The 22,068-nt window shown below is 44.3% G+C and overlaps 1 protein-coding gene across 1 annotated transcript; it reads right to left on the bottom strand.

Moving 5' to 3' along the window:
• Positions 1–1,254: 1,254 nt before the first annotated feature.
• On the bottom strand, positions 1,255–16,309 carry pkn1b (protein kinase N1b). Its single transcript, XM_070922411.1, has 22 exons — positions 16,183–16,309; positions 13,341–13,641; positions 12,692–12,837; positions 12,426–12,546; positions 11,403–11,548; positions 10,625–10,838; positions 10,306–10,500; positions 9,833–9,942; positions 8,744–8,887; positions 8,441–8,516; positions 7,385–7,526; positions 6,631–6,721; positions 5,182–5,273; positions 4,723–4,795; positions 4,096–4,187; positions 3,786–3,962; positions 3,569–3,631; positions 3,381–3,457; positions 3,058–3,200; positions 2,510–2,617; positions 2,298–2,378; positions 1,255–2,224 (listed from the first exon to the last, which is right to left on the bottom strand). The coding sequence occupies exons 1-22, from the start codon at positions 16,270–16,272 to the stop codon at positions 2,021–2,023; spliced, it is 2,886 nt and encodes a 961-aa protein (XP_070778512.1). The 5' UTR covers positions 16,273–16,309; the 3' UTR covers positions 1,255–2,020.
• Between the last annotated feature and the right edge of the window lie 5,759 nt (positions 16,310–22,068).

The following is a 22,068-nucleotide window of genomic DNA, read 5'->3' as shown; positions in this document are numbered from 1 at the left end:
GACCCTTACACAAAATTACATGTGCAGCTGTCTGCTGCTCTGTGCCAAAACTCCCTTCATATATATATATATATATATATATATATATATATATATATATATATATATATATATAGTAACTGTACAATCAAAAAACTCTCTTTTTGGTAATCAGTCTGCATTATGTCTAGGTGATTGTTTCTGAAGGGTGTCATGAAAAAGAAAAATAGTACCTAAGGAACATTTCCAGGTGTTTAACTTTTAGTTCTGAATCTCTGTCGCCATAATCCAACAATGCAAAGCCTGTTTCTAATAGTGCATCTTCCTCTCTGAACATCTGACTGACCTACAATAACTCACTATCAGCCAAAAGATGGAAGATAAATCCCTCTGCTGCTGTGTGATTAGATGCTGTTCTCTTTACCTCTCGTCTTCCTCATCACTGACCTACTCTTTCTTTCTGCGACTCTCTGCCACTCTGTGCTGTGCTTTTGGAGCAGGTGTTGCCTCAAGAAGCTGCAAATGGCTGCAAGCCTACAAGATCAGAGAAGAAAGGAAATCCTGTCATATGAATGCAGGGATCTCAGTTTACACTTACTGGCATATAAATCGACTATTTCTACTACCATCTTCTCAAACTAGATTTTTATATTTTTATAGATGTACACACACACACACACACACACATATATAACATATGCTCGTTGTAAGAATTTCTCAAGTGTAGATAAATACTTAAGAGTCCACAGCCATGATCATAATGACAGTGTGCTGATGTTAAGCAGGTGTTTCCCAAGTTCACCATCTTAGTTTAGTATGTTAGCATGGATAATAAATCCAACGTGAAACTGAAGGGTGGATCTGCAGTTATAGCGAGATGTAAAGAAGTTCAAAATGGAACGTACAATGACTTCCCCTCCTCCTCAAAAAGTACTGATCACCTGAAAGGACAAAGTGTCAGTGACAATAAATGATCAATGCATCTGCGTTGGGTTCACATCTTTACTGAGTCACAGTTCTGACACATTTCACCAGCAAATGACAGAGAAGGAAACACAGATGGGAAACAAAAACAAACTATAAATCACAAAAAAGAACTAAATCTGTAAAAGCTTTTTTTTGTCATTGAAAAATGATTGTAGTTAAAAATCTGTGTTGTACCGAAAGACAGCGGAAAGAGACGACGATGAAGAGGTGACCTAAGTGAGGTTGAGCACAGACACACAAACAGCCTCCCTCTCCATCCATTAACCCCCCCCCCCCCCCCCCCCCCCACTTACTCTGCTTTTTTTGACACAACCAACAGGCAGCAGCTCTGATCAAACATTAGCAGGGTTTTCTCTTTCCTCTGGCTCCCCCGTGTGTTAATGTACAGGTGGTGCATGATTGCAGCTGATGTGGGTACATTCATGACTGAGGCAGGGTCACCGTACACAGCGAAACACACACTTAGCAGCAACAAACAGCAGAGATAAAGGGACAAGAGACGAGAGCGAGTGCAGGAAGAAGAGACACAAACTGCTTCCTGTCAGATCACTTTGCACTCTTTGACTCTGATTTTTAGGCTCTCTGAGCGGATTCCTTTTTTTATGCTTCACTGTGTTGCTAGGCAGGACAAACAGCAGGGTCCATCATCTCCTCTTCCATTTGTTACATAATCTGGATTATTTTCCATTATCGTCATGACCTCGTCCTCCTCTAAAAGCCACGCAGTGTCACGGATCTGCTGACCCCGATCCGTGACACTGTTTATGTGTGCAACACATCAAATCCCAGTTCACACTCGCTCGGCCCGGCCAGTTCAAAACACACACACACACACACACACGCGCGCACACACACACATACACACACACAGACACACACACACACACACACACACACACTTACAAGAGAGAAAGAGGACAGAGTAAGAGTGATCCTCGCCTCTCATCACCATCAAATTCCTCTCTCCTCGGGACAGAGTCAGCCGTCACTTCTCAGTCTCCTTTCAGAGTTTGTGGCTGGCAGTAGGCAGCTAGTATCCCAGTGACCCCTGACCCTAGCAGAGGTCGGAGACATAGTCAAAATCCTTGAAGTGGTCCTGTTCCTTGCGGGAGAGGGTGCGGCGCTCGCGGGGGGGCGTAAGGGCAGGAGGCTCAGCCGTGAACTCCACGTCAAAGTTGCTGACGTCTTCTTTACCGCCGATGCTCGGGACGAACGGGGGCGGGACTTTCCTCTGAAGAAGCGCCTCCCAGTCCATACCCTACAAAGGACGTTCACATTTAGTTTCTCGTCAAGATGAACTCTCAGTACGAGATTAAAAATGAGACACTCACCCTGAAGAAAGGCTGCTTTTTGACATCTTCAGCATCCTTTTCTCCAGAGCCCAGACGTCTTTCAGGATTCCTTCTCAACAACTAGCAACCGAACAAAAAGAAAACAGTACACCATCATTTAAACAGTATTCTTTGTGGTATTCCTACGTGATAACTTTAACTTAGTTGGGAGCGGAAAGTCGGGAATTATTGGGAGTGTCAGTGAGTCTAACCCGTCTCATGATGCCGATGGCTTCGGTGGAGAGAAAGCGAGGGTAGCGCACTTCATCGTTCACTATGCTGTCGAAAACCTCTTCCTCGTCGTCACCTGGGAACGGAGACTGAAAGAAACAGACGCACGCGATTACTTTGCACTGCTTTACATATTCTACCTCTATGAAATTGGTCTCCGACAGCCTTGACTTAATTATATATGTCAAATATTACAAGTGGATGTTAAAGAACCAGCTACGTTCAGCCGTCTAATCATGAAACCAGCACAGTACTAAAGTTTCATGCACTCAGCTGGACATTTACTGCGTATACATGTTGAAATATTGAGTAACAAGTTATTTTTAAGTATCACATAATTTCTCTTTGGACCTTCAAGCAATGGGCTGCTTGCCGTCTGTTCAAAAGGTACCAAATCGACCTACCACCACTTCTAAAGCTCACTGAATCTAGTTTGTTTAATCCTTCCGCAAACCAAAGTGTGATTAAAGTAAGATTAAGATGCAGTCGTACAGTCATTTACAAAACAACTCTAACTCTGTATTCTCACCTCGCCGACCAACATCTCATAGATGAGCACCCCGAGCCCCCACCAGTCGACTGCTCTGGTGTACGATGTGTCTGTCAGCACCTCCGGGGCCAGAAACTCAGGGGTCCCACAGAATGTGCTGGTCCTGTCCCCATAACCCATGCCTCAGTAAGAGAAAGACAAAAGAAAGGGTGAGGGGAGAGATGTGAGGGGTGAGGACAGAGAGTTACTGACTGTGTGAGTGATGAGAGACATCAATGCTTGTAATCAATTTCCCTTAATGTATGGAACTTTTTCCTCATCTTGTAGAGGGCTGATATGATAGATAAATAATGGACGCTCACCTTCCTTACAGAGCCCAAAGTCTGCTATCTTCACAAAACCCTCTGTGTCGAGCAGCAAGTTGTCCAATTTAAGATCCCTGACAAAGAAAAGGAAGGGTATACCGAGTGTTGTGAGGAGAGTATGTATCCCTCCTGTATAGTGCGTGCCGTGTGTGGAGGGCAAAGGTGGAGACAATCCAAGCACTCACCGATACACGATCTTATGGTCATGAAGAAACTGCAGTCCCAAGACCACACAAGCTGAGTAGAATCTGTCGGATAAACAATGGACAGAAAGACAGAGAATTAAACATACTGCATGTTGACGCATATGTTAATGGCTGCATAGACATAAGACACAGAGCATGGAGCTTTCCAAGAAGGCACACACATCCCGTCTCTTTAAACACACGCAGCAGAACTCACACAGCACGTGGCTCAGAAAAGACGTCGGCATGTATGTGCATCATGAGGTCTCCTCCTGCCGTGTACTCCATGACAAAACACACATGTTCTGGCGTCTGGAAACATGCAAACAGGTTGACCAGGAAGGGGTGGTGGGAGCCGTTGACGGCCTCAAAGATCCGCTTCTCACACATCAGACTGGAGACGGACAGAGGGGAGGGGGGGGTTACGTATGAGGCAGTAATTACAGTATGAGGTGTAATTAGCTTCGTCGTGTAGCTGAGACTTGGGTTGAGGTTACTGAGTGCCGTGTAGTAAAAAAAACTCTTACCTTTCCACTTCATCCCTCGCAACAATGTCTCCCTTCTTCAGGGCTTTGATGGCGTACAAGCTGCCTGTCCTTTTGTACTCTGACAGCAGCACCTGAAGACATTTATACTTCAGTTATTGTCAATAAATCCCATGAAAAGACCAAAACCAACAATGTGCAAGCGTTCGCCACAGTGTCAGTTGGCAAGGTATGAAATGATACAGAAGTAATTTCCAAGAAATAAAACTTGCAATAACTTATTTTTTGGTCACTTGGGGTCTGTGCACCTCCAGCAAATACAGAGCATTTATTTGGAGTCCTGTTTCTTGCCACCAGGTGAATGCAAGTCCAATATTCACTCTCCTTTTAGCCCACTTCTTTAAAAAAATCTCTACCAACTCCAACTTCATTAATTCAACGTACAATAGGCGGTGCTATACCCTGTCTATAGGATAAAACTAAGGCTAGGAGAATCATTAAGGAACCCAACCACCCGGATAACGGCCTTTTCTCCTGCTGCGGTCGACAAGAAGGTACCAGTTACACCAGACCAGCACTGAGAGGCTCAGGAAGAGCTTCTACCCAGAGGCCACTAGGATCCTAAATAACTCTGCCTTCATCCTGTGAGGAAAAACGAAGTTTGAGTACCTTCCCAAAGTGGCCCCTGCCAAGCACTGCTACCAGCTTGAAGTCCTGCAGGCAAAGAGGGCCTGTGCTGGGTCTGAAAGAGAGATTATAGGCAGATTATAGGCAGTGCATGCAAACATAACATGATGTCATATTCATACGCTCACTGGAAAAACATGCCAAACTTCCATAGCAGCCATGTTGCAGTTCAGTATGTGACTCTTAAAGTGTATATTCCGTGTTTCGGCATCCAGCACAGCTATGGATTTCTCATTTGGGGTGACATATGCTGTAATCCACATTAATGATGACTTGGCTTGACCACCAGGTGTTAAAAAAACACAACACAGGACCATATTGTGTGAGGGGGTGTGTTTCTGGTGTCAAGCTGTGTTGGCCATATTTCAAAAAGACATGCTCAGGTGTGGTTTTCATGTCTATGCATGTGTGTGAGAGATAGGTCCCTGTGTGTTTGTGCACCTGCGTAAAGAGTTCTGGGACAGCGATCTGGTTGGCGGCTCATGAACAGGGACATCCGGCGTGGGCGGGGGCTCAATGACCGGCGTCTGTTCCTGTAAACACCACAGAGGAGGAGGAGCAGAAGAAGAAGTAGAAGAAGAAGAAGAAGAAGGAAGAGGAGGAGGAGGAGGGAGGGGAAACGTGAGAACACAAGTAAAATGCAGACAGTATGTGGAGGGAAAACAGCAGAGAGGGAGAAACAGAAAATGAGGACAAAATGGTTGCTAACATCTGCAACGACCTTCAGTCACAACAGACAGTGATGCTCATCATGTCCGGGTGCCAGATCGCCTGCTGGCTGACAGCCTCACTCCTCCCCTCTCCCTGTCCCCATTCACTCCTTCCTCTCTGATAATTAGTTCTCTAAAAAACACCAGAGTAATTAATCCCATAATACTCCAACCCCGTTGAACACACCATCTGCCACGGGCCCTCTCTGACCGTCTCTGTGCTTGTCTGATTCTGTGTCCGTCTGCCGCTCCGGCCTCTAAAATTAAAATGTGCTGTATTGGCATGAACCGGCAGCAGAGTAGAGAATTATTACAATATTAATATACAATATTAACTCAAAATCAGCATACTTGTGATGTTCCTCAAGGGTCAGAGTGAGGCCCATTATTGTTTATTTTATTACTTTTGGATGCTGTTGAAAAAGAATTCAACTTAAAGTTTATAGGGGTAAAGGAAAGCATAAATCCACTTTTTACTTGAAAAGAGAGCTATAAAAATAAAACAAATACAAGAAAACAAAACCAAGTACCAAGAACTAATTAACCCTAAAACCCTCTAAAATTTAGAGATATTGTAAATATAATGTGAAAGTAATTTAATGAACATGGTCTGATGTTACTTTTGACGTCAAATAGGTCGTGTTTTGTAAAAAGGTTGGTGGCAACAAGCCGCAGCTTCACCCTTCACCTTTTAGGTCTGTGGAATAACTGGAGTACTGTTGTTGTCCGTTTTCTCCTCCTCCCCTCTTCTTTCCCTCTCTCTAAAGTACTTCCTCTCTTCATAGCTTCATGCCCCCTCTCCATTCCTCCCTCCCACATTGTCGCCCTCTGCAGATTGTGTTCTTCACACTGGGAAACTAACGCGGATTTGGCCTCGATCAAATTAAAGCTCCCCTCCATCCAATTACATCTCATTAAAGCTGTCTCCCTGAGTTTTCAGCTCTTCGTTTCTCTAATTATTTATCCTCCCCTTTCTCTTTCCTGTCAGGCCCCCACTACGCCTGTCTTAGGTTTCACTGCAGCACACAGAGCAGCGGCCTGTGACTAGAGCACTGTTTTCAAGCCAAAGGCTGCAGGTAGGAAGTGAGCAAAGCAGTAACATGATAGTGTAAAGATGCCCATCTTTCCCCTGTCTGCCTCCCTTCCTCTTGGCCTCCATCTTTGTCTCCCTCTCACTCACCAAGGGGACGGGCGCGTCCACCACATCTCTCCTGGTTTCAGCTTTGGGAGGAGAGTCGCTGTCCAGATTCAGCTTCTCCACTGAGATCTCTCTGCAGAGCACACGCACGGAAAATAAAGAAAACTGATCTGAAACAGCAACTGTTGTAATGCTGTGGAGGAAAATAATGTGTGAAAAAAGGAAATTAATGCTTAATGGGCAACAAGCTCTATTGCATGAGTACTTTGCTCAGGTTTTAAAAACTAGAGGCAACTTGATGTGTTTGCAGATATTCCAGAAACTCCCGAAACAGGTCGCCACTTCACTCTTCAGTTGTGAGATTTATTCATGAGGTTCACTGATTTAGTAACAGAAATGAATGCAAATCTGAAACAAACATGTCTCTTAATTTACATTCACTGAGTTATGCAAAAAAAGTAATGGCACTGATAAAAAAAAAAAGCCAATCTTTTAGACAAATTACAGACATTATCCATCAATAATTGATTGAATAATTCACAATATTGATGAATTAAACTAAATAAATAAATAAATATAAAAATAGATAAATCAAACTTTTATCATGGACTATCATTTAGAAATGAAACGGCTAATAAAAGAAGCATCAGAAGACGACTGCTTGCCTCATTTCTCACCAGAAAACGGTGCCTGAATGTATGACTTTAAATACTTAAATGTATAAAATGTAACAAAAAAAACTTTAAGCCTTTTCAAGCGCTTTTTGCCGAGCAGCAGGCACACACCGGTTACATACCCTGTGCTGTGTGTGAGTGGGCTGCTTGTGAAGCTTGGTGTGTAGGCAGGTGTGTTGCTTCCACTGGGGATGGCGTTCCTCAGCAGACGGACCCAGGTGGCGATGTCCACATTCATCTGACGAGCACGCAGGAAGGCTTTACCTGAACCACACAGGATGCAATATGACTGGATTACTGGAAGGTAAACCACCACAATGGCTATTGCTTCTACATTGAATAACTGTGTTTAGGACAGTATCTGATGGAGTAAGGTCTCCAGTAGCTTGAATGGTGTTAGACAGATGAGCTGTTGCGTGACCTGGGTTTGCATTTCCCATAAATGTTTATAATCCCAGTTCCAGAAAATACCAGAAGCCACTAACACTTTATCTGCAGCAGCGCTTCTCAACTCCTTTACACAAGGCAGGCACCACATGTGCAGTGGTAAACCACTTTGGAAATATTAGACAGAACAGTAATGATGATACATTTGTATTGTAGAAATATGCTTTCACCTGACCTCAATGTTGGGAATAACTGAATAACTTTTTTTTTTTCTTTTGGCTTTTCGGGAGACATTCGGGCTGCAGTGCCTTGATAATGGCTCGACACCTGAGCTACAGCCACACATTCGTGTCTCTTTTGCTGACTGACAAAAGAGTCCTTTCCTACAAGCACATGCCGTGGCAGAGCGACTCCTAATCTGTTTTAAAATTGTCCTACTTCAGTTGAAAGTCATTAATTTTTGGAGACAATCCATTCACTTTCAAAAGCTTTAAAAAGGAGCGCTCCACCGATTTGACACACAACGTTCAGTTTATTCGTCACTATTTGAACTACTCAGTCTGTGAAAACAGTCAGATAATGTCTGCTGACGGGAGCTCTCTAACGTTTGAAAAAATAACCCTGATGATGTCACAGTGATGTCTTCTGGAAACAGATTCCTTAGTGAATCAACAAAAAACCCTTCTATTGGATATAAGTCAAATTTTATATTTTGAAGTTTGTATTCCTTCATGAGTGACAGCATACTCTACTTTTCAGTTCAGTGGCTGTGTGTGTACACTTGAACGCACCGTGCTGTTTAGAGAAGACTTTCTTCTGCCTCTGGAGTCTTCGGCCTCTCTCTATTACTGGGTTAAAGAAAGTCACCTAAAACAAAAGCAATAAGTTAAAACAAAAAGTGTATGTCTGAGGTCAAAAACAGACCGACTGTCTCTTTGTAGTACCTGTGTATGTAAATGTGTCTCATGCAAATACAGGCTATAGGGGCTGTGTAGGCTAATATTTATTTCATAATTTGCCGGTTGATGAATTCAGCTCATGTGATATGTCCGGTGTTGTGTGTGTGTGTGTGTGTGTGTGTGTGAATGTTGTACCTCAGCCAGCAGCAGCCCCTGTGGCTCCAGTTCCAGCTGGACTCGGTGTCTTTGGTTGTCCAGGAACTCTTCCAGCTTCAGGTACTTCAGAGCGCACAGGGAGCGGAAATCTCTCCAGTACACTGCAATCTCCATCTCCCTGGACTAATCACACACACAAATACAAACAGGGATGAGATTTTAGCCTGTAGTTCTCTTTCAGGATTACAGTTCCAAATACAAAAACCTAAAACCCCTCTATGGTTAGAAATACGTATATCAAAGGCTTGTTATTGTGTGTTTAGTCCAGGTTTGTTTAAAATTATAAAAATAAGTGTAAATCAAATTTTAGAAATACCATTTGCAACTTAAGCAGTTAGTAGTTTAAAGTTATAATCCTTAATATTTTCATAAACTCAAAGCACATTTTTGGTAATATTCATGGTCAGCAGCTTTTCAGCAATAGTCATTCAATGCATTTACTTTCAGTAATTAACCCTCTATATAGTAGTTTTCATTGTTAGTGGTAGAGTCCGACATTCCCACACTGGAATCAAACTGCCCTCACATGTACGAGGAATTCACACGGCATAAGGCCGCATGTAATCCAGTGTTACTGTTCCGTCTCATACAGCTGTATCAGAGCTACTGCTAATGCTAACCCAACATTTCATACTGCTGCTGCTGTACATTAAAAGCATTCAATTGGTGAAACGGGATGGCTTTTATTGTGAAGCAGTCAAGAAGTCAAGAAACGCGTGTTTTTCACTGAGGTTAGCGCTGACAACAATCGTCACCAAATCAAGGCCTGAACTTTTAAGGATTATAACTTTAAGCATTTCTTGCATTTTTACAGGGTATTTTCACTCCATTTTTCTCTCCTCTTTCTATAACAAACCAGAACTCATTGCAAGACCTTTTACTATAAACTAAGGTGGCAGTAATTTTTAGGTTTGTGGGGACACATATCTAGGTGACAATCACTTTCAACTGACCTGCTCGTTTGAAAAAGTCCAGGCACTTTTTTGGTGAAAATTGAGAGATTGGTGCAATGACACCAGAGTGAAAGGTTTAATCACACGGTAACAGACTGAGTGTGCAGCGTCTTACTCTCTCCAGCTCTACAGTGAAGGTCTGGTCCCAGGCCTGCTCTCCAACTGTTCTCCAAACTGTCTGACCCACCACTGTGTTCTCCAGCTTCAGCACTGCGCTCACCTCCGCTGTAAAACACACACACACACACACACACACACACACACACACACACACACACACACACACACACACACACACACACACACACACACACACACATACACACACACACACACACACACAGACCAGGTTAATCCACAGCTGCACTTGATTTTAACTGTGGAATTCATTTTAATGAAGGGAGATGTGTGACGGGGGACACGGGGGGGGGGGGGGGGGGGTTTCTTGGATCTGAGTTGTGCAAAAGGTTTAAAATAAATATCAGAAGTATAAAAAAATAACATTAAGTGAAATAATTTGTTTAAATGATTCATTGGAAACTGTTACATTTAAAGGCACCCGTTCAAAATAAGAAATTAAACACTTACAGGAGAGCTCCTCATTCTTGCCGGGGATCTTAAGGCTCATGCTGCTGGTGCTGCGGCTGTAGAGGCCACTCAGTTTGAATGAGGAGCGTCCATCTCCCACAGAGTGAGAGGGAAGAACCACCGGCGTCCCTCTGCTTCGCCCTGGGACGACCTCCAGCAGCCCCATACAGCCCAGAAGGTGCACCTGAAGAGTACCTGGAAGGAGAAAAAAAGTCTTGATTTATAAAGATAAGTGCTTGAAAAACAACCACCTCTACAGGTAAGAAAATGCATGATGCAGCTTCTCCCAATATTTGCACAGTACAGTTTCTCTGTCTACCTGTGAGTGGTGATGGTTTGCTCAGGGTGCTGTATTGGTTATGGACATAGGGGGTGCTGTGGCGGGAGCTGAAAGCCGAGGAGGAGGCCAGCACTAGCTCCTCCTTGATGAGGCAGGCCTTGGGATGATCCTCGGGGAGCTCCAGCAGCCTCTGCTCCAGAGAGCACCTGAGCAGGTCCAGGCGCTGGGACGACTCGCTCAGGCCACACTGAGCCTGCGGACATCATTACATTTTTTCTCCTGAGTGTTTCTTTTCTTTTCTTTACATAAAAATGTATTGATCTTGGTGGATAAATTAGGTTGTTGCAGCAGCAATACTAATAATGAAAATATAAGCTCACAATTAAAATGTGCTAATATGCAACAAAAAGAATATGAGATAGCATAATTAATATTGAAATGAATAATGTGAGGTATGTAAATATGTACACACACATGCGAAGTGGAAAATAATTGATTGCTTTTATATTGATTACTTAAAGGAAAAGTTCGACATTTTGGGAACACCGTTCTTCTGTCTGTACAATAAATACAAAGCTACAGCCAGCAGCAGGTTAGCTTAGCTTCGCACAAAGACTGGAATCAACAGCTAGCTTGGTTCAGTGGAAAGGTAACAAAATCGACTTATCTGCACCTGTAAAGTTCACTAACTGACACATTTACAACATTTACATTACATCTTGGTAAGTCTTTTTCAGAGCATAACTGAAACTACACCGGAACAGCGGACTGAGCTAATTATGTTTTAAACCAAGACATCTCCTGTCGCCCCTCTGACCTCAGCCATGGCCTTCTTGTCCTGGACCTTTCCTGCGCCCAGCAATCGCAGCATGTTCTTGGCTCCCTCAGCCATGGCGTGCTCCACGCGGTAGTGATGCCACAGCTCCTCCACGCGCAGCTCCGCCCCGCACTCGTCCGGCTTACCTGGGACACAGCGTCAGGTTTAGTCAACAACATATGAATGTTACATATGTTTCTGGCCACTCAACAAATGTAAATCCAATATTCACTCTCCTTTCAGCTCTGTTTTTAGAGCGTTTTTGTTTAAAACAGCTGCCGGCTGTTGCTGATAACAGATGAGACCAGTGAGAATGAACTGAAAAACTAAATAAAGCTCCATAAAGTTGAGAAGAACTGCAGACTTGAGTGATAATGATCTGACCCCTTTCACATACAAGTAGTCATGTGATCCATTGTTATCCAAATATTGATTATAGCAGCTTTAAAGCACAGGGCTGGAGAGACAGCATGTGGGGAAAAATAAAGGAGACTCAATAGACTCATTAGAGGCTTGTGCCTCAGTCCTTTCCAGGATCACTGTTGCTCTTTCTGCTGCTCTGAGCTTTGTTTGTCCTTCCCTGTTTATTCTCTCTTTCATCTCTGACTCCTTCCTTCCCTCCACTTCACTCTGTCGTCATCTCTGACTCAGTCCTTTCAGTCTCACTCCCTTCCTGGCTCCCCGTATGTGTCCTGCCTCCTCTCTAACCTCTGTTAAATGAGGCATGGCTTTTAGTTGTTGGGCAACATCAAGGGGATGCAGGAACATCAATAAGGCTCTAACCTGAGCGCGTGAGAGGGCTGTAATGGACAGTGTGTGTGTGTGTGTGTGTGTGTGTGTGTGTGTGTGTGTGTGTGTGTTGACTGGAAGACTGTACACTGTGACGTTCTGAAGCAGGTTATTGATCCATTACCCCCCCGCATCATAAAATATGCAGTGTTTAAAAGCTGAAAGAGTGACAGGTGGGATCAAAGAGGAATTTAAAGATGAGACTGAGGATATAAACAAAAGCATAATGGGTACTTTGGTTGTCCTCAGACTGCTCCGTGGCCTGCATGGCCTTTCGGATCTGCATGCGGATGATGTCGATCTTTGTCTTGCTGTCCTGCAGCATCTGCTGAGCCGTCTGGAGAAGCTTCTTGTCCTGTGGAGAGACATAAATAACAGGAGATCAGAGAGAGAGAGAGAGAGAGAGAGAGAGTCAAGGAGCACAGACTAAATGTTACAGATCCCGCAGTGGATAGTAAAGTGAATAAGAAACATGGCCGACAGCTTAGCCAGATGAATACCTTGGTACCTCCACTGGCATAGATTGGAATCATGTTCTCTGCACCCTGTTTGACCTTCAGCTCAATGTTTAGCTGCCGCTCCAAAGCTGCAATGCGCTGCTGGTTGGCAGACGTCCGATTGACCGACCCCGGAGACTTGGGGGCATCTGGGCAAGAGGAGTGGTTGGAAGGTAAGAGGTCAGGTTACTGTTGGTGCAGTTTTTGAAAACATCATCGTTGTCCTCTGGTAGCACATAAAGTTAGAGACCAGTGATTTTAAATGTTTGAGCCCATAATCTACTACTCTTGGCTACTACAAAAGCATACAATAAGTTTCTATACTGCCTTTCCCTGCCTTTGAGGAAACCACTGGTTTCAGTTTATGCCAGCATTGTATGAAAATTCAGCATGCTAAAGTTAGCATTTAGCGCAAAGCACCACTGTGCCAAAGTATAGCCTCAAAGAGCTGCTAAAATGGTAGTGTATGTGATGTGTAGAAATGAGAAAACATGCAAAACCACTGGTTGGTAAACTAGAAATAGATTATTTCACACAACCCAGAACGGGAAACATGTATGATGATGGTGTTGTAAGTATGTTCTAACTGGCACATCTCACATTGGCACAGAAGCGTATAGTATGAACCACTTCTCCATGGTGGATGATGTACCTTTGTTGTCATCAGGGCCCTTGACCACAATGTGTGCATCCAGCTCCTGAAGCTGAGAGTGGAGGGCCTCCAGCTTGCGCTTGGAGCTGCGGAGCTGCGAGTCCACCTGCTGGGCATTCCTCTTGTCAGTGGTGGCCCTGCGCAGATTCTCCGCGCCCTCCTTGATCTTCAGCTCCTTGCGGATCTCCCTGCGGATCCTCTCGCGGTGCTCGTCCAGGTGCTGCTGCACGCTGGAGTCGGAGAAGTCAGAATTTTGGTCCAGACCCAGCTGTTGGAGCACCGACAGCCCACCTGGATCACTCTGAAGACGGAGAAAAGCAGGAGGGTGAGAAGAAGGCACAAAAGGAGAAGGAGGTTGCGGCAGAATATGAGAGGAGGAGGAGGTGGTGTTGTGATGCGTGCAGAAAATGGTGCAAATGTGCGAATAGAAAGTTAAACTATATTTAGCCCACTGTGTATGAGGGGGATTATTCTATTTGAGCTGAAAGAGAAACCGATTCAAAAGGTGACATCTCCAGCCGAGAGCTGCTGAGCCGAGGTTACGACAGACAAAGCTGGTGACAGTCACCCTGCACAGTTCTGACGAAGTGGAGCACTGTGGGATGAAAGGAGGGCGAAACAGCAACTCTGAGTGAACCCTCAACATGTGAAACCTGCCGAACTGAGACTGGGAGGCAGCATCAAGGTTGAGGCAGCGCTTAAGTGCATAAAGAGCTGAATGCTCATATCAGCTCTCCTACTGATCGACACTAACCAGATTACAGCAGATTAGAACAGCATTCATACAGACTAAAATCAATCAGTATCTTGTCTGCTTCTGGATGGGTCACACATAAACATACACACGAATAGTTCAAATATATAAAGGTGTTAACATAGACCCATAAAGACAATCACACAAAGTTGTGAATGCAGTGTTTTTCACAAGGACAACAACAACAAAGTAAACAACAAATACAGCTCAGAAGTGAAGCGATAAAGAGAGAATACGCAAAGAAGCTACTGATTATGGAACTTTGAATATTATTCACAGTCTTTGTTTTGACTTGTGTACTTATTTGGTCAAAATTGTAATTACCAAAAAGACAAAGACATTCAAAGGTCCCATATTTTGCTCATTTCCAGCGCTATATTTTTATTCTGGGACTTCACTAGAGTAGCTTTGCGTGATTCACAGTTCATAAAGGTCCTTATTGCAGGCTCTCAGCCCCCCCCCCCCCGTCTGAAACAAGCCGTTTTAGACAAACTGAACAACCTCCAAAAACTTGAAGAGTAGTCCTGAGCAGAGCGCTCCAATAACTCAGACAGGCTGAGCAGGTGGATGAGCGCCCCTGTACATGTTGGGTGGTGCTGTGCCTGGAGCAGATGACCTGCTGGGGGCGTGGCTGAGTGCGGTGACTGTATAGCTGTGACATCACAACCTTACGTAAGTCCTGGCGGCTCGTTTAAAGACACAGTTTCTGAATACGGGCTGTGTGCAGTTCTCTGTGGACTGTGGTGTTTCGGTACTTTCACAGTATCTATACGGCACCTAGACCTGCTTTATAATCAAACAAGACATGGAAATCTCACTTTCTACAATATGAGACCTTTAAATATTCTACATTTTTCTGCTGTGATAGCGCCCCCTACACAGTAATGTTCTCCAGGGAGCGTTAATTTTTGGTTTCAAACTTGCTTAACTTTAGCAAGCTAGGTTAACACTTTATGAGTGAAAAACAAATTGAACAGGCTTCTACCAAATGTTGAATGTTGGAAAGGAACAGACGTCTTAAATCAAAGTAAAGATACGTAACCAGCAATAAAGTGGTAAAAAAAACACCTTGTATCAACATTCTTAGTTGTTCATGTTATTGTGCATACATACATATTCTTCAGAAACCTATTGAAAATGGTCTTGAAAGCCTGGAGATGTCATGCATTCATCTGATATTGTGACATTAGATCATCAGATCACATACACAAACACACACTCGGACACTGAGGACTGTCCCCTCCCCACTGCCAGAGTATAATGACGGGGTGCTCGAGGCCTTTCACTGCACCATGCAGCCAGCCATCCAGCTTAGCAGATCTGATTACAACTTCTTAGGTCTCTGTGTCCATCCAGCTACATGCAGGCTGCGGCTACAGCTCTGCTCTCATTAAAGCCATAATCCATCTGCAACACAATACAGTACAACAGTCAGGCACGGCCCGAGCTGCCGAGCAGCCCACATGGAACAGGCCAAGTGCTTGCAGGATTTTAACTGCTGCTTTAATGCAATGTTATGTCATTGCACAAGAGCAGTGTTTTTGAGCATGTTTCACAAACTGGTTGTGGAACAAAGTCATGAAGACTAGTAACACAGCAAAAATGTGTCGTTTTGTCAAGGAGTTTGGTCTGGAAGAACCACAGACACAACATGATATCTTATTAAAGACACTGACATCACAGTACTACATATACCCTTCTTAATGTGGCAAGCCTGAGAAGTTAGTCAGTACGAGCAGCAGCGGAGGCCACAGCCATTCAAGGTAGAAGAGAAAGCAAAGGCAGTAACACACCATGAACGACAGGAAGGGAGAGTTTGTGCTGTAACGTACTCCTGTTCAACATAATACAACTTAATCCCTGGTGTTTTACAACAAAGAACCTCTGGAGCGAGGTGTAAGACAGCTCACACAGCGGGGCGAAATCACAGCAGACTGGAATGAAAACTCACAAGTGATTCGCTGTCGGACAGGAGATGTTTTTACAGGAAGTGAACGAGGAAGCCGACAGAAAAGAGAAGGGCCATAGTAATGGACGGAAAGAAAAAAGGCGGCCATGTTGAGGCCTGCTCTGGCCACGGTTGCCTACCGAAGACTCTGTGTCAGTCTGCTCAGTGTGTACTGGGGAATCAACCGCTTGATCCCCTGGCAGGTCCTCCAGTGTGTCCTCACTGGCCATGTTTGGCCTCCCGGTGGCTTCGCTCCAGGCCCCCTCCCTTGTCTCTGTCCCCTGCCACACACACCCAGCACAGCCAGCGGTGCCAACCAGGCAACAACAAGTGCTATTCCTGCCTCCTTAAAATCCAGGATGTCCTTCCCGCCAGTAATCAAAAGCCAGTCTAAAACCGGAGCGAGTGAACGAGGCGGAGGAGAGGAAGACAGAACAGCACAGACCGAGCCCCACCTCACTGCTTCCTGTTCTGCTCTTTGCCAGATAGAGACCGAGGCGTCATGCACTTTGTACAGACACACACACACACACACATTGGGGTGGTTTTGTAAGTGAGAGAGCTCACAGCCACTTTGCTTCCTGCTACTGGGTCGCCAAAGCGGAGAGGCAGGCTGTTGTGATAGATTGTGGTCATGTTAAATCAGACCATGTATATCTTTGTGTAGAAGGACAATACAGTCAACGTCTACATACATGTGCAGCACTATTTCTATTATTTACACGCGGGTGAATTAAGAAAATATACCACACTGGGAGAAGGGGTCAAAGAACAAAACATTCTCACAATGAAGCACTACAAAGACTTTCTAAAAAGGAACTTGACATCTAAATGAGCTGTAAAAAGGACAGCGCTTCATAACAAGTTGTGTTATGATCCAGCCAAACTTGAGCCGAAGTCACGAACAACAAAAATGACGAAGGGATTCTCTGCTTTTCAATATAAAATGCAAAACAAGAAGCATGCGTGCATTGGGTTCTGTTATGTCCTCTTGATATAACACCACGCCATATGGAGACAAACTGCACACACACACATAGGAAGAGACGGACATTCGCCTGCTGTGTGCAAGTCGACGGGAAGCTCAACCAGCTTTTTGGAAGCTCGCACAAAATCTAAATTCGCAGGAAAAGTGGGACAACCAGCTGAGTCGTCACCTCCGAGACACGAACAAGCAGAGATTACACACTGGCAGCACTGACTGACCGATCACAGACCCCCGGCCCGTTTTCTGATGGCTACAGGCGGCCCCATCGCTGTCCTGTGTCCTGTGACTTCTGTCCTCATCCTGTCAGCAAGAGACACATGGGGTCATGGGTTTATCTGACTCAGACACTCAGCGGTGCGGGGTCACTGACCCTCCGAGCTCTCACTGCGTGGCAGATGGCCCTCTCTGGCTCCATATCTCTATCTGTCGTACGACACGCTTACACAAAAGGGTACACGCACATAGACAAAGAGAGTGAGGGACAAACACAAAGAGTGGCATTCAAAGAGGCACTAAGCCACGTCTAGTTCTTCTTGTCCTCCCACACTGCAATAGGGGAATAGGAAGTGAAATAACATGAAGTTAAGCCAATATAAGGAAAACACAGGCAGATGCTCTTGTTTAGCATCATTTTAATAAAAGACACAATTGCTCTGTGTCCCATATCTACATCTATAAATATTCCCTTACCAAGCATCTGTGACTCTCGGTGCTTCCTCTGTGATATGGACCGGTGGCTGCGGAGATAGCAGCCCCCATCCATCCATACTGTCTCTCACCTTTACAAATATGTCTGGCCGGTCATTATTAACTCCACCGTGACGAACCTGAAAACGTAAAACTTAACAAACCTTAACACGAGCTGCTGTGATGCCTGTGGTGCCAAACTGTCTCGCTCATTGTGTCTGTGTAATAGATGCAGTTAGTAAAACTGTGCTGACCACAGTATCAGGAACTGAGATCACATCAGTTTATACATTCATCTCTTAAAGTTGCAGTCTCACCCTGTTCACCTGGTTAGGACATTTACAGGCACTTTTCACTGCTTTCTTTTTATAAAGCAAACTATGAATCAATTAATCAAGACAATAATTGGCAGACTAAATCGATAATGAAAATAATGGTTAGTTGCAGCTAAAGTGATTACAAAGTACATGAGCGATCTGTATTATTGGCCTACAGTTAACGGGACATTCAGCCATGCTAAAAATGTTGCTCCCTCTTCCCTATTTTTCTCCATCTTATTGCCAATCCATCATGCATTATCCTCTGTCACACATTTAGGTTGCAAACTTCTGCCCGGTGCTGCCAGTGGGTGACAGAAAGCCATCCCTTTGATTAAGTTTTAATGACCCGTCAGCTCATCTTGGCTCATCTGTGTCTATAAATAGAGACTAAGTCCATTTTGTTGGGGCAGAGGCAGTGGGGGGATTCTCCAGTTGCCAGCCTTTACTCATTCAGTCACTTACTCAACAACACCTGCAATTCACACGCAACAATAACAACGATGGGGTTTGGGAGCGGATTTTCAACCTAATTGCTATAGTGTGGTGTTGCCAAAAATAATAATCATTTAATAAATGTACCCTAAGCCAGAGATTGCATGGAGAGATGTTTTTGCAGGGGAAAGCGGGGATTGGGATTTCCAGGAAGTTACCGGCGATGAAAATGTGTTGATTATTAGGAAGATGTGGATTAAAAAGGGTAACACAAGGTCATGACATGTGCTTTAGTGTGTGTAGATGAGGGACTTTTTTGCAATGTGTGGCCCTGACGATGCTTCAAGTGTCCGATGCTGTCGGAAGTTGCAGGGACAAACAAAAGCAGAGGAAAGGAAAACATGACTTCTGTGGTCCAAACTGAATGCTTGATGATGGGCAAAGAAAAAGCGTATAGTTAAGAGTTCAGATGTCTCTTAATAGTGCCATTCATCACTTTGTGTGTGTGTGTGTGTGTCTGTGTCTGTGTGTGTGTGTGTGTATGTGTGTGTGCGTGTGCGTGCGTGCGTGGTAAGTTGTACACTGAAACACTGCATGTGAACGAGAGAGTGAGACAGACAGAATACAGGAGAAACACAACTTTAAATTCTCCTCACATCCTGATGTCTGCACGCAGCCTCATTCAGCAGGCAGTGGATGGGATTTGGGTTAAGAGGGGATGGCTGGGGGGGTTGTTTGGAGCAGGGGTGAATAGTGAATTCCAATTCATCTCTCTAGAAGAGACACACACACACACACTCTTCGCATAGCAGAAAAAACAAAGCAATGGATATCAAATGAATAACAAATAATAGACTCTGATGGAAGGAAAGCTTGAGCAAGAAGACACATTAACACTCATTCTATACACACACACACACACACACACGCGACTAATGTATTGTAACTGGTCGGTAATGAATAAAACAGCACAGTAAGGCAACGTCAGCTGGATGATGAGAGTACTAACAGGAGGAAATGTTGCTCCTCGTTATGCCAACACAGCAGATCAGAGGGAAGTCTGCGTACGACAGAGTTAGCTTCAGGACACTGTTACACTCAGTGAGCAGACCAAGCTGACTCTTATGTGGGTAAGTGGGGCAATTTGACTGTAGATCAGCAGAGTCAAGTGTGATGTTGGTCGCAACACTGCTCAGCAACAACAATTTGGTGCATTTTGGTTGGTTTGTATTGGTAAGTCAAATATTTGATTTGAATTTAACGCTGTATTTAAATGAGGTTCATGATTCTGGAAAATACTCCTATTCACTTTCTTGCCCAGCGTTAGATGAGAAGATTGATACCACCTTCATGTCTATACAGTAAATTTGAAGCTGCAGCCAGCAGCCGGTTAGCTTAGCATAAAGACTGGAAACTGGGGGAAACGGCAAGCCTTGCCCTGTCCGAAGGCAAGAAAACCCACCTACCAGCACCTCTAAAGCTCACTAATTAAACATATATTTATTTTGTTTAATCTGAATGAAAAGCTTTCTGTATCTATTAGTCATTTAGGCCCCAGAATATGTAAAAATAGGGCCCAGGTTTAAAAATACCGGAATAATCCTTTAACCTTAAACAAAAAAAATCACAAAATTACCATAGCCAAATTCCTGGCTGACATCCAGTCTCATATTATGATTTCAACTCTGGCCCTCTATGAATGAGTTAACAGCTTACAGAATGTACCTTGGACTGAGTGTGTGTTGCATGTTAATCCCCAAAATCCCTCATATTCCAGGAGAAATTGCCAAATCTCCTTTTGCCGTTTTACAGCGCAACATGACTGTATGTATATCTGCTGCACTACCAGGGCTCGACCTCTGCCTGACCAGAGCAACACATGCATGAGGGGAGAGGACTCTCCCAGTCTGGGTAAACAGGAGAAAGACTGTGCTGAAGGTTAGGTGAGAGAGTGTGTCTTGTCTGTGTTTCAGTGCACATCTGTCTGTGTGCCTGTGTGTGTGCTGTAGCAGCGTCCGCTCCACAGCTGGGGAGGAGCAGATCAGCATGAATGGCATCTTTGTGAAAGGGTCGATCTTCTCAAGAGACTTCAGTAAACGCTTACGTGTTTGTGTTCCCGGCTTTGTCCATTGTGAACTCTGCGGCAACAAACAGTTGCTCTGTTCAGGCTCCTGAGGAATAAGGCAGCATAAACCCCAAATGAGAAAAGCTCTATAGTCCACATACTTAATCTGCTTCTGTCATGCGTGTAACAGCAGCTTGAGAAAAGCGAGACAGGTGAGGGACACTGAAACTATTCAAAGATACTATTTTGCAGACTGAGCGAAAACAAAAACCTTTCTGAGTGGTTATCTTCTCCAGCAAGCGATGAAGCAGGTACACTCAGGCTCAAATGTGTCTTACAAAAACAGAAAGAGCAGTCAAGAGCAGGCACTGCCCAGCTCAGAGGTAAAAAGGTCCTTGGACTTGAATCCAACAGACATAGCCCACTTTTCTCTGAATGCTCCAGTGAGCACCACCTGCATATAAAAAAGGCAGCAAAGTTGTTGACCTACAACAGTCAACCTGGATAAGGGTGTTACTCAGAGGAGAACTAATGAGGCACTTCATGGCTTTACAGTCACAGCTACTTTAACCACTGTCATGCTCTGGATGTTATCCCTCCAGATTGGGGAGGTGGGTGTTGGAAGGGGACAAAAAAAAGATACATGCAAAAACAGAGAAAATACGTATGTGGTAGAGCAGGGACCATACAGTAAAGAGTAAATTAAAGTATAAGATAAAACGTGAACCATGAAAGTAGGGAAGGTCACAATGGATAAAAGGCACACGCAATGCAACCCTCCTCGTCTGAGCTGCAGAAAGGATGGTAATCTGGTAAAAAAGTTGTTAAATGTTTGATGCAGAGTGTTTTCATATTTGGTTGCTACCAGCTTAAGCGTGAGGCTTGCACAGTGCTGTGTGACGGGGCCATGATGTCTGATGTGGGGATTTTCTGCAGCCGTCCAGACATCTCAGTTAATATGAATAGAATATCCTTCCACTTCCTCCTTCTGACATGAGCCCACAGGGATAGAGTGAAGGTTAGAGACAGGGCCTGGCTGAGTGCCATGTTGCTGCCTGGCTTTCTTACTTTTTTACTCACACACACAACACACATAAACATGCACATGGTGCTAGGATAAGGTATGGGGAAGTCATTTTCCAGCAGATTGGTTAGAAGAAAGACAAAAGGAGCAACACCCCCCTGCACTAAGCATTTTCCAGTGTTGTGTTCAATCATGGATGTTCCATAATTCAGCATCTTACAGCCCTGAAATCTCACAGGAATCAGACAGCCCAAAACATGAATGCGATACAACTGCTACCGGATTTGATCCATAAGCATATCCCCCACTCCCTGGGACAGATCCAAACTCAGATGTCGCGTCAATCATGCACGGATGTCCACAGGAGATTTTACCAGAAAGTCAGACACATGTGTTTAAATCTGTGGTTATTAAGATTTCCTCCAACTGGGCCTGTCTGCCTCTTACTCCTGAATCTGGCACATAACAGGTCAGCTGACATGCTTTATGGCAGATGCTTTATTCTACATG

The sequence above is a fragment of the Enoplosus armatus genome, chromosome 17 (genome assembly GCF_043641665.1).
Source record: "Enoplosus armatus isolate fEnoArm2 chromosome 17, fEnoArm2.hap1, whole genome shotgun sequence".
Lineage (NCBI taxonomy): Eukaryota > Metazoa > Chordata > Actinopteri > Centrarchiformes > Enoplosidae > Enoplosus > Enoplosus armatus.
The sequence above is the reverse complement of the archived record's forward strand: the minus strand, read 5'-3'. Positions and strand labels throughout refer to the sequence as shown.

Bases quoted from the DNA above. Each gene is read 5' to 3' on its own strand.
- pkn1b (XM_070922411.1), bottom strand. From the start codon at position 16,272: ATGGCCAGTGAGGACACACTGGAGGACCTGCCAGGGGATCAAGCGGTT. The intron at 3,963-4,095 runs GTAAGAGTTTTT...GTCCGTCTCCAG, and splicing joins GCGAGGGATGAAGTGGAAAG to TCTGATGTGTGAGAAGCGGA. The intron at 3,201-3,380 runs GTGAGCGTCCAT...TCTCTTACTGAG, and splicing joins CTTTGGGCTCTGTAAGGAAG to GCATGGGTTATGGGGACAGG.